Genomic DNA, 12574 nt, shown 5'->3' on the forward strand with positions numbered 1-12574 from the left:
GATCCCTGGATTGGGAAGATCCCCTGGAGAAGGAAATGGCAACCCACTCCAGTACTCTTGCCTGGAAAATCCCATGGACGGAGGAGCCTGATAGGCTACAGTCCATGGGGTCACAAAGAGTAGGACATGACTGAGTGACTTCACTTTCACTTGGTGGTGCTGCTGCTGCTAAGTCGCTTCAGTCGTGTCTGACTCTGTGCGACCCCCTAGACGGCAGCCCACCAGGCTCCCCGTCCCTGGGATTCTCCAGGCGAGAACACTGGAGTGGGTTGCCATTGCCTTCTCCAATGCATGAAAGTGAAAAGTGAAAGTGAAGTCGTTCAGTCGTGTCCGACTCTTCGTGACCCCACGGACTGCAGCCCTCCAGGCTCCTCCATCCATGGGATTTTCCAGGCAAGAGTACTGGAGTGGGGTGCCATTGCCTTCTCTGTTCACTTGGTGAATTGATACTAATTCTGCTTTAAATGTTTGGTAGAATTCATCAATGAAACCAACTGAGCCTCGACTTTTCTCGGTGTAGAGATTTTTTAAAATTACTAGTCTAGTCTCTTAACTTTGTTACAGGTCTTTTCAAATTGTCAGTTTCTTTTTGTGATGGTTTGGTCTTCTCTCTCTTTTTAGAAGTTTGTCCATTTAATCTAAATCATCTGATTTGTCAGCATGCAGTGGCTCATAACATTCCTGTTATGATTCGTTTTAAAATTTCTATAAGATTGGTCTTAATATCCTCATGTCATTTCTAATTTTAACTAATTTGAATCATTTTTCTTGATCAATCTAACTAAAAGTTTCTCTTATCTTTTTTTCAAAAAACCAATTTTTGGTTTTATTGATTTTTCTCTACTTTTATACTCTCTAAATTTAATCAAACCATTTATTCCCTCTTCACCATTTAGTGTCTTAAACTTAATATATATGTCAGATAGCATTATTAAAGTTCATCATGAGCTTTCATCATGAACTACTCAGATATATCTAACATGTAATTATTTATAATTGTTATAATAATATATAATTTGACTGCTATTTTTACTGCAGCATATTTTCTTTTTTCTGAGGACCCATGGAAGGAATTTTACTCTCATCTCTGAATGAAGACTAGCGAGGCTTCTTCTGAGAACCAATTTTATTTTATTTTGTGGTCATTATGACTCTTGTAACTGTTTATGGATTTGAATGCCAACTTTCAAGACATAGCATGTAGTTTTTCTCACTAACATCTTTCTTGTCATTTTTTCCCACTTTTCTATATTTCCCTTTCAGTATTTCAAAGAAATATATATTTACATATGAACGTGCATATATAAATGTATATTTATATATAAACACACATATATATTCGAAACTCAAATATACTTGTTTTTAAAATTTTTTATAGTATTAAAGTGAGAAGTGAATATCCGTTGCTCTCTTTGTATTCCCACCTCTATAGAAATAACCACTGATAAATTTTTGTTCATTCTGCCCCTCCAACCCTTCCTCATTTCCCCCTTCACACACACACACACACACACACACACACACACGATTTTTTTTTTCCCACTGAGGTTTTATTATTTATTTACACTTTTTAACCAATTTAAGTAATTATTGATGCTTTTGGAATAGGCAATAGATTCAGATGGTTTAAGATTCAAAAGAAATAAAAATGTAAGCAATGAAAACCTCTGTCATTCTTTCCCCTAAGTTACCCACTTCTCCATAGGCAGCTAATAAAAGTTTCTAGTTTTTGTGTTTTTCTGTACCTTGCTTTTTTCATGTAGTGAAGAGTACCTCTCCTTCTGTGTTTAGCTTGATCTTTTTAGTGGATGTATTTTCCATTGTATGGACGTGTAATTTATTTATATATTCCCCTATTAACATTTAGTTTATTTTTGAACATTTGATACTACAAACTGTTGCAGTGAATAGCTTTATATATACATTTGGTGCACAAAAAAGAGTACTTTTGTAATGTTGATTCCTAGAAGTGAAACCACTGGGTCAGAAGACATTCACACTTACAAAATTTAATAGATTATGTCTTTGCTCATAGGATAAAATCTTTGCTGATATCTCACTTTTCCAATAAGGCCTAGCACTGTTTAATACTGTACCTGTACTCTGCCCTACTTCTCCCTCAGATTTTCTCTTCACCTTTTCCTGCTTTTTTGTTTAATTGAAGTTCACAGTGTTGTGTTGGTTTCTGGTGTACAGCAAAGTGATTCAGTTATGTGTGTGTATATTCTTTTTCAAATTCTTTTCCATTATGGGTTATAACAAGATACTGAATATCTTGTTTCTCCCAAGCTCTTTCCCTTTTGGTAACCCATAAGTTTGTTTTCTCTGTCTGTGAGTCTTTTTCTGTTTTGTCTGTGAGTTCATTTGTATCGTTTTTTAGATTCCACACATAAGTGATATTATATGATATTTGTCTTTGACTTAACTTTGTATGATTAGGTCCGTCCATGTTGCTGCAAATGGCATTAATGATTTCCTTCTTTTATATGACTGAGTGACATTTAGTTGATTATATATACCACATCTTCTTTATTCATTCACCTCTCTTTATTCTTCATGTTAGAAGTAGATACCAGAAGAATGGTAGGTACCAGAAGAACATATCACATACTGTATAGCACCTTTTCCCCATCGGATTGAAATGACTGTGGAGAGTTACAGGCTTCCAGGTTTGCTAGGGTATCTTAAACCTCAATTTAATAGGACTGTTTGTTTTTCTGTACTTTAAACATCTTTATGCCCTATATAATTTAGATAAAACAGGTGTTGTTTTGAAAGAAATGATTATAAATACACTCTCAGTGAATCAATTTTTTTCCTTATGTACATTATAATTTTAGAGGCCTGACATTCATAATTATTGATGTTCAGATTGGTAGTTATTTCTATTACATGTTCAGCTATAAACAAGTAGTCAAGTTTATATGAGACCTAGATATTTAGGAGAGTTTTGAAGTGAGTTATTTTGTCAAAAATGCCTGTTCCTTTTCTGTTTTACGTCCTTTCAGTACGTGCCTTGATTTTTCTCATTCTGCAAACCGTTTTTAAAATAAGTTGAATCAAATTTATATTGCAGTCAGAAACCACCAAACTTTCCCCCACCTTGGATCTCTTTTAGAAAGTGTACCAAACTTAGTTTATTAAATAATAATTTTTCCTAATTTTATTAAAGCCTGACAGCCATTGTTTTTTATCAGTATAAAGGTAAATTGTGTTACCTTGCTGCATTGATTTCTAGCAAAAGTGAAACACTTGCTACTTTAGTTACTGAGGCATTATTGAAAGTAAACATATGGGTTCGCTTAAGTTTTTAAAAATTTAAGCAAATTTGCCAAGGATTATCATTTTATGATTTGAACCCTAGAGACTCCCAGACCACAGGACTTCAGTGATCAATGATCTCTTTCATTTTCCCTTCCAACTGAGATTCTTTTATTCTAATGCCAACTCATTTATTCAGTAGTTGTGTTTTCTTTTTTTCAAATGATATTGGTGGAATGAATGGACATGCTAACTTTGAAAAATACCATTTATACACATAATTAAATCTGAGTTGTAGTAATTGACTCTTTGTTTCTAAGATGGGTAGACACTAGTTAATTAATTAATTAGTAGTTGTTTTAATATGGTGGCTGTTTTCACTGCTCTATGGCTCTGTCTTCTTGGGGATCATTTTTTGGGCCTTTGATGCAATAAAGCAGAGAGCTTGACTAGGAACTAAATTCCAGGTCAGTTATGTTATTACAAGTTTAGGAAGTGAAGACTGTAATTCATTTCTTTGTGTGAATTAATCCTGCTGATCCTCAGTAGCTGATCAATGTGTGTGTGATCAGGAGATAAAGAAATTGTGGTAGGACCAATATTCTCACCTTAAAACTTTTTACTCATGATTCAGTTGCTGCTTAGTTCTCTGAGCCTACTAGGGGGAAAAACAAGAAAGTCAAAAAAGTCATTCTATCCTATACTAGGGTATGACTATTGATGCTGCTTTTAAAAAATATATACATTTAATGTCAAGTTAGTGCTGGCCATTGTACTAGGTTCTTGCGGGTTCAGCAGTGTACTTAGTGTGATTATGCCTTCAAAATGCTTACAAAATAGTTGAGATAGGGACAATTGAACAATCTAGTAAACTGAATTGAGTTTAGTTAGGTGCTTAAATAGTCCTAACCACTGAATTCTGTAGAAGTTCTTAGCTCCAAGTACTCATCTCTTGGGCAGAAGACTAGATGAATCTGAATTTGCCAAGAACATATTTTTCTGGGGGTAGAGTCAACTCTCCCCACAAAGGCATTGTGTAACTGGATGGCTAATTCAGTTGGTGTTTACCTCTGCATGTTGAATCAAAAATATGATCGAGCACAAGTAAAGTTAGCTTTTGTATTCTTCTTGGCTGTGCTACTCTTGCCTTCTGGTTCTTATGAGCACATCAAGAATTTCTTTAGCGCTCAACTGCTGTCAGCTAATATTATGCAAGCGAGAGGGAGGATTTTCTGGCATATTAGCATGTTGTTTCTTTTGTTCTTACATATAACCTTGGTAAGGAAATCCCCGAGGGGAAGATATAAAGGAAGCTCTTAGCCCCTCTACTTCTATAATACATTTAACTTGTAACTTTATTGCTAATCACTCATTACAGTCTCATGAATCTGGTGTAAGGATGTATCCTTTTGACCCTGAGATAAAGAGCATGTTTACTATGGCTTATTTCCATCATTTTCATGGTTGATATCTTAAAAAGTAAAGATAAGAGAGAGTAGTGTTTTTAACTTTTAAAATTTCAAGTTAAATTCATGCTAGTTATGTTAACCTACTTTTCAGTAAGATAACCTACTTTTCAGATGTTTCTAAGATGATTTATGTTACCACTTGGGGGAGCTCTTTTATAAGTTAGTGCATTGTAAAAGAGCAAGTGTTGGATTGGCCAAAAACTTTGTTCAGTATTTTCCATAAAATATCATGGAGAAAAAAACTCAACAAACTTTTTGGTTAAGTCATATCACTAACTCAGGGTTACCAGTTGGGTGATTTAAGTAAACTAAACTAAATGATAGCTTAAATGAGTAGTCTCTTAAGTGTTGATTATAGATTATGATTTAAACTGTAGTATATGTAATTAAAGTTTGACTATTTTAAAAAAGATTTTTCTCAAGAATATTCATAATTTTTCCTCTCACCTGTTTTATATAAATTTAGTACTTCTTAATTGACTTATTTTCCCCTCTATTTTATAATTGTAGGTAATTTAGAAAATATATCTAGGATTAATGAAAACCATTTGTAATCCTACCACCTAGAGATAATAGTTAACATTTGATATATTTTTGCATATCCTTTCTTTTAAATTTTTTCAACAAATTGGAGTCAAAATATACACAGAATTTTGTATTCTGATGTTTTTTTCTCGTAACATGTCTGGTTTTTTTCCCCATGTCCTTATAATCTTTGAAATGTTTTCTAAGAGTTTTATGTAGCTCTTGATGCAGCTCTATCATAATTTATTTAACTATTCTATTTAAAGATGTTTGAATGTTTCCCATTATTTTTGCTGTTGTAATTCTTTGAACATTTATCATACTAAATCTTACTCAGTAATTATTTTCATTGGATAAATCCATAGAGATAAAACTGAACTCTTAAGGTTCTTGATGCAAATTAGCAAAATGTCCTTCAATTAACACTCTTCTGAGGTTCTTATATTCCAAATATGTTTATTGGAAATTACTGTCTTTTTCTTTTGTAAAATGCTTTTTCTTATCCTTTCCTCATTTTTTTCTTCTTTCATTTATTTTTTTGTGATTCTTTTGGCTGAGTAAAACTTTCTTTTCCTCTGTTTTAATGGTTTCAAAGGTGCTATTCTGAGCCCGTTACATAATTCTCAACTACATTTTTGAGGAAACAAATCAGTTACAAATTTTTGGGTTGTAATTGCCGTTGGAAAATAGGGCCTAGATCTTGAGACAGCAGTGAGGGTTGGAAAGCAGGATGAGTCATGTGAAACAGCTGTGTCGAGGAGTTGGGGCTGCTGTAGAAGTGGATGAAGCTGCAGACGGCAGAAGGAAAAAGAAGGTGGTGGGGAAAAGTCTTTGGAATTAGGAAACTGAAAAAGTTGACAGAGATAAAAACGAGAATGAGGATGTTGACTGTGTTTGAAAAGCTGAGGAGAAAAGTTTCATTACAGTGGTGTCAGATGTCGTATAGAGGTCTTTGTAGATGAAACCAAAGAAAAGTCTGTTCAGTTTAGAGAGAGCTCTTTCGACACTTAGACAATAGCCTCAGTAGAATAGCGCTTACATAGTAGAAGTATGTGTTCAGTGGGTGCAGTAGATGTGTACTGGGAGAGTGTATCTGGTGAGTGTGCGTGTGAATAGTAAGAGGTTTGTATGTCTGGTTTGAACAGTGGCTTGATAAAGTCCAGGGATAGAAGGATAGCTTTTTTTTTTTTTTTTTTAAGTGATGTAAGTTTGTTTGTGGGGCTTCCCTGGTAGCTCGGCTGGTAAAGAATCTGACTGCAATGCAGGAGACCTCGGTTCAATTCCTGGGTCGGAAAGATCCCCTGGGGAAGGGATAGGCTACCCACTCCAGTATTCTTGGGTTTCCCTGGTGGCTCAGATGGTAAAGAATCTGCCTGCAATGCAGGAGCGACCTGGGTTGGGAAATCCCCTGCCTGGAGGAGGGCATGGCAGCCCACTCCAGTATTCTTGCCTGGAGAATTCCCATGGACAGAGGACCCTGGTGGGGTACAGTCCGTGGGATCCCAAAAAGTCAGACACAACTGAGTGACTTAGCACACCACAGCACAAGCTGGTTTGTAGCTAAACAGAAGCATGTGTTTAGAAAGACCTGTAAGATAAATTATGTAAGACAGAGGGAGGAATTAATCAACTAGGTCTTGAAGGAGGTGATACAAAGTGGGAAGAAGTGAGAGAGTAGATTTACTGATTTAAGAGTGGAGGAGGATGTTCATTTGTCAAAGTCAGAAGAGAAGAAGGACCTGAAGCTAGATGCAGAGACATTGGGAGTATATGGTAATTAGAAATTATTTGATGTGGAGAAACATGTTGAGGCCTTTGGAATTGTGATTCTCTAACCTTCTCAACAAAATAAAAATGAAGAGTACAGAACAGTAAAATAGTTAAGAGTACAGGACTCTTAGTGGGGTGGTGAGATTAAGGATTTCAATAGTGAAAATGTTAGGAAATCAATGTAGAAATGTAGTAAGGAAATACTCTTAAATAAAGGGAAGAAGACTAATTTGAGTGTTAGGAAACTTGGGTTTTATAGGCCTGTGGCATTGATAGGCTGTGTTGGGCAAGTCTCCACGCTCTAATCTTCAGTTTCTTAATCTGCACAATGAGAACTGAATCAAATGTCGTTTTACGGATTTAAAAGTCTTGAATCAAACTGAACTAAAAAAAGAACAAAACGTAATCAAGTCATTGTAGTATTGGTGGAAAGAAAGACAAGTAGGTCAGTGGAACAGAACAGAGAATCAGAAAATAGAATTCACACATACGTGTCAGTGTTTGCACACAGAGGGTAAGGTAGTTCAATGGAGAAAGGAGTTCCTCTCAACAAATGATACTGGAGCAATTCGACATCCATATGCAAAAAATGAACTTTAGTCCCTTTGTTGCACAATCATAAAAATTAATTCAAATGAAGCATAGATATAAACTTCCAGAAGATGACCAAGGAGAAAACCTTTGTGACCTTGGATTAAACAAAGATTTCATGGATAGTACCAGCAAGGGCATGATCTATAAAACAAGGTAATAAATTGAGCTCCATCAAAATTAAAAACTTATGCCCTTTGAAATACACTATTTAAGAAAGTGAAAAGCTACAGATCAGTTGAAGATTTTTGCAAAACACGTACCTGTTAAGGAGTTTGAATCCAACATGTTTAAGTAACTCTTAACAACTTTATAAGACAAACAACTGAAGAGAAAATTGGCAAAAGAAGAGATCCAGATGCTAAGTGAGATTTGAAAAAGTACTCAGTGTTGTTAGTCCTTGGGAAAATGTACCACTACACACCTACTGGGATGACTGGAAAACAGACGAACAGAAACTAAGTGCTGGTGAGGATGTGAAGAAACGTGAACTCTCATTTGTAGCTGGCGGGGGTGCAAAGCATTACAGCCATGTTGGAAAACAGTTTACCAGTTTCTTACAAACTTAAACTTACATTTAATACAGAACTTAGCATTCCCCAATGAGGTATTCACCCGAGAGAAATGAAAATATGCATCCACTTAAAGATCTGTAGTTGAATATTTAAGGCTAAGGTTAATAGCCTTATTCATAGCAGTGTATTCAGCTATTGGAATCGATAAAGTGTGGTATATTCATACAGTGGAGTGCTACTCAACAAATAAAAGGGATAAATACTAATAGGTACAACAATATGGATGAGTTCTCAGAAGCATTATGCTAAGTGAAAGAAGCCAGACAAAAAAGGCTACAGCCTATATAATTCCATTTGTATGACATTCTAGAGAAGGAACTGAAATCAGATCAGTGATTGCCAGGGACTAGAAGTCAATAAAAATGATTTCTTACACACAAAACTCCAGTATTCCTCAGCATTCCCAGGGATGAATATTTTTGGTGTGGAGAAGATTGGGTTGTGGACAGTTTTTGAGACAGATATGATATAGAGGAATGAGTGCTAGATTCACTGATAATAGTGCTGCTGCTGTTTATTATTGAATGAGTATAATGCCTGGCACTGTGCTGATTACTTAAGAGCATCCTCACTGTTAAATTTTATAGTGACCCAGATAGGATACTATTATATTTCTATTTTAGTAAAAACTGAGGTTTAATTAGATTTAATCAGTTGCTTACAGTTATACAACTAGAGTATGTGTTCAAAGTCTTGAATGTTTGACACAAAAATTCATGTTTTTAACTTAAATAGAAGTGTAACTCCCAGGGAGACAGGGAATTTTTTTGTTTGTTCTGTTTTCATCACTGAATCCCCAAAATGACAAAACTGTGTTAGTTGCATAATAAATATTTCTTTAAAAATTATTCAATTCAGTTCAGTCACTCAGTCGTGTCCCACTCTTTGCAACCCCGTGAACCACAGCATGCCAGGCCTCTCTGTCCATCACCAACTCCTGGAGTTTACCCAAATTCATGTCCATTGAGTCAGTGATCTAAATTATTAGATATGTCCAATTTTAGAAGATACTAAAAAACGAATCGGAAGAGATAAAACTGTATGAAGATAAACATATGATTTTTAAAATTAAGGAAAAGTTTAGAGTTGGATAGTGATCAGCTTTGTATTATCCCTAAAATTTGATAATCTAGAATAATTCTTTTTCCTAAAACTTTTATATAATTGAGATTTCAAAACAATGTAAAATTGTATCACATATTTTTCAGCCCCATTGTACTCTACAATTAAGAGTAAGCAAGTAGTTCCAACTCTTTGATGGAACATTAGATAATTTGTTTTTTTTGTTTTTAATTTAATATAATCTAATTTTACCTATAAAACACATATTTAAATAAAGATATATTTTTAGGGGAAAAAGTATTCTAATGATAATGAAAAAATATTCTAATAATAATGATAGCTGTCATTCATTGAGTACTAATTAAATGACAGGCATTGTGGTAAGGGCTTTATATAAAGTCTCATTTAATTCTTACAAAGTGAGGTAAGTATTATTATTTCCATTTTACAAGGAAGGCAGTTAGAGCACTGAGAGATATAAATTTCATAAGGTTAAAAAAATACTTGAATCAATAGATTGGTAAAAGAACAAGTGAATTAGAGCAAAAGGAGGATAATCAAGTGAGAAAATGGGCTTGTTTTTTTAAAAACAATTTATTTTATGAAGTAAAATCTTTCACCTTGGCTTGGATGATGTTGTGTTATTGAGAACTGAAAATGTTTACCTCAGAGAACTGACTGGCTTCTAGGTTTTTTGTAGAAAGTTGTAGTTTAACTTTTTGACTTATCTGGTAATTTTTTTTGCTTTACAATATAAAATTTAGTTACTAATTTTGTAACTAGTTTGTACTAGCCTAGAATTAAATACTCTCATAAAGACTTGGGAACAAATTTATTTTGTTATGCTCAATAAGAAAAAAGTTGCCTAGTATAGTTTTAACACAGTTTTTGTGTGTAAATGATTTAACGAATTACTTGAACCTTTTTGTTTTGTTTTGTTTGCAGGAAGGTTATGTTCAAAAGAAAAAGGAACTGTGGGGAATCTGTATTTTTATCGCAGCAGTTGACTTAGATGAGATGCCGTTCACTTTCACTGAGCTACAGAAAAACATTGAAACCAGGTAAAATTTCTTGCATTAATATAGGCCTCTGCCATTTAAAAAAAAAAAAAAAACTATTCCTGAACTATCATTTTAATAGACTTCAGGGAATTGGTGGGAAATGCCAAAATTAACTAAAAACATGGAGAACTTGGGTCAACTAGTGAACTCTCCTACTCTGTTGGGGCCCTTAATGTCTTTATGCTGCACTTTCTTTAAAATGTAGCAGTCTGTGTCCTGGGAAAATCTTCATTGTATCTCTCACTGTGTTAACTTTCTTAATTGTAGCTGTTGATAAAGTGGACAAAATAGGCAGATTTATTAAATAGGCTTTATTATATAGTAAAACCTTTGTAAAAGTAGTATGAGCCCATCTTCAAGGAATTTAGTTGATTTATTAAAGTTTAAGACTTTTAATATAATAGATATTGTAATTATATATGTTTTGAGACTGTGTGTTCAGTTAAGTATCTATTATCATACTTGCCCCTATAATTACTTAATGTCTGTATTGAGTTTATAAGCCTAATGAGAGTTTACTAATTGTTTCCAACAACTCAAGAGAAGCCTTCTGATCATTTCTTCTAGTCATTTCTTTTGCAGTATATTTACAATATCTAACAGCAAATAATTTACCAAAAAGATAGTAGTATGTTTCTTCTTAGATAAAGCCATCTAGAGTTAAACATAATTGGTGTTTTGTGTAAATGAGATAAAATTGTTTCACATTTTAGTAACTTTCTTACTACCTCTAAATAAAATGTGGAAACAAAGACCTTCTAAAGGCAATGGCACCCCACTCCAGTACTCTTGCCTGGAAAATCCCATGGACGGAGGAGCCTATTAGGCTGCAGTCCATGGGGTCGCTAAGAGTCGGACACGACTGAGCAACTTCACTTTCACTTTTCACTTTCATGCATTGGAGAAGGAAATGGCAGCCCACTCCAGTGTTCTTGCCTGGAGAATCCCAGGGACGGGGAGCCTGGTGGGCTGCCGTCTATGGGGTCGCACAGAGTCGAACGCGACTGAAGTGACTTAGCATAGCATAGCATGTTCATATTTAACTGATTAAATTAGAAGTTGTTTACCTCTCAGAGATTTCAAAGTTTAACTTTATTAAATAAAATCACTAAACCAAAATAGGTTTTATATAGCTGAAAACAATCTGAATATAGAGGTAAATTTTTATATCAGCAAATATTTTAGTTACCTCAGAGGATTGGAAAGAGAATCAATATTTGGGTTAAGATAGACTGGGTATATTTTACAAGATATATGACTTGAAATAGATTGCTTATCCTTATTAAGTCTCGGGTTCCTTTCCTTTCCTGTGAAATAAAAATTATTAGTGTTAGTCACTAATGGGGTCTACTCTTTGCGACCCCATGGACTGTAGCCTGCCAAGCTCCTCTGTCCATGGGATTTCCCAGGCAAGAACACTGGAGTGGATTGCCATTCCCTTCTCCAGGGAATCTTCCCCATCCAGGAGTCAAACCCAGGTCTCCTGCATTGTAGGCCAATTCTTTACCATCTGAGTTTCCAGCTATTTCCTTTTTCCTTCCCCTAAAACCACTGGTGGGGTAAAGAGAGAAGGTGTGTGCATCTGTGGTGAGGGAGAGCCATGGCTCCCTGAGAAGGCTGTTAGAGCCAAAGTGGGATGAGGAGGTCATCTCCCAAGGGTGTGGGGGGCTTCTTGACACGGGCTGCTTGGTGTGCAAGGGCAGACGAAGCAGGTGTGTGGACAGCTGGTATAGGGAGTCACAGCACATGTGAGGTAAGAGCTGTCTGGGATGAGCGGTCAGATCCCTACTTGGAGGGGTGAGGGCAGTTCAGGGTGGGGGAGTCAGTCTGAGCAGGAGAGGAGGGTGCCAACATGGAGGAGTGGGTAGCTTGGTCGTTACAGGGGGATTGATTAAATGAGTAAATTAGAGATAAGTGGATCCCAGATTTCTCACTGTCAAAGAAGAGTTATAAATATGTAAAGGAAAACATGGGAATGAAACAGGTAGTTTTTGTGTTAGATAAATGGATGTGAACTTAGGATTTTTAAAACATATAGCTAGATATAGAACTAAATATTTGTATATGTCTGTAATAACCCTTATTTTTTCTGTGTTCTTGTTGATAAATAGATGTAGGCTTAGGTGTATAGATACAGGGATATAGGTTGAGATTAGTTGATATTTTTTCCCTTTAAATTCTAGTAAAATGCAAAAACTAATTCCTTCCAAAGGATATAATAGTGATTTGGTACAGAGCTAACAGGCCTTTTGAATTGAAA

The 12574-nt window shown here is 35.1% G+C and overlaps 1 protein-coding gene across 3 annotated transcripts in view; it reads left to right on the forward strand.

The window, feature by feature from the left end:
- RB1 (RB transcriptional corepressor 1) overlaps positions 1 to 12574 on the forward strand; it is a 120256-nt gene that overhangs the window by 15272 nt on the left and 92410 nt on the right. For all 3 annotated transcript variants that reach the window (XM_061434602.1, XM_061434604.1, XM_061434603.1), the window contains exon 3: positions 10199 to 10314. In XM_061434602.1, the coding sequence (XP_061290586.1) occupies positions 10199 to 10314 (116 nt within the window). The remainder of the gene's footprint in view (positions 1 to 10198; positions 10315 to 12574) is intronic.

Source organism: Bos javanicus, chromosome 12 (assembly GCF_032452875.1).
Source record: "Bos javanicus breed banteng chromosome 12, ARS-OSU_banteng_1.0, whole genome shotgun sequence".
Taxonomy (NCBI): domain Eukaryota; kingdom Metazoa; phylum Chordata; class Mammalia; order Artiodactyla; family Bovidae; genus Bos; species Bos javanicus.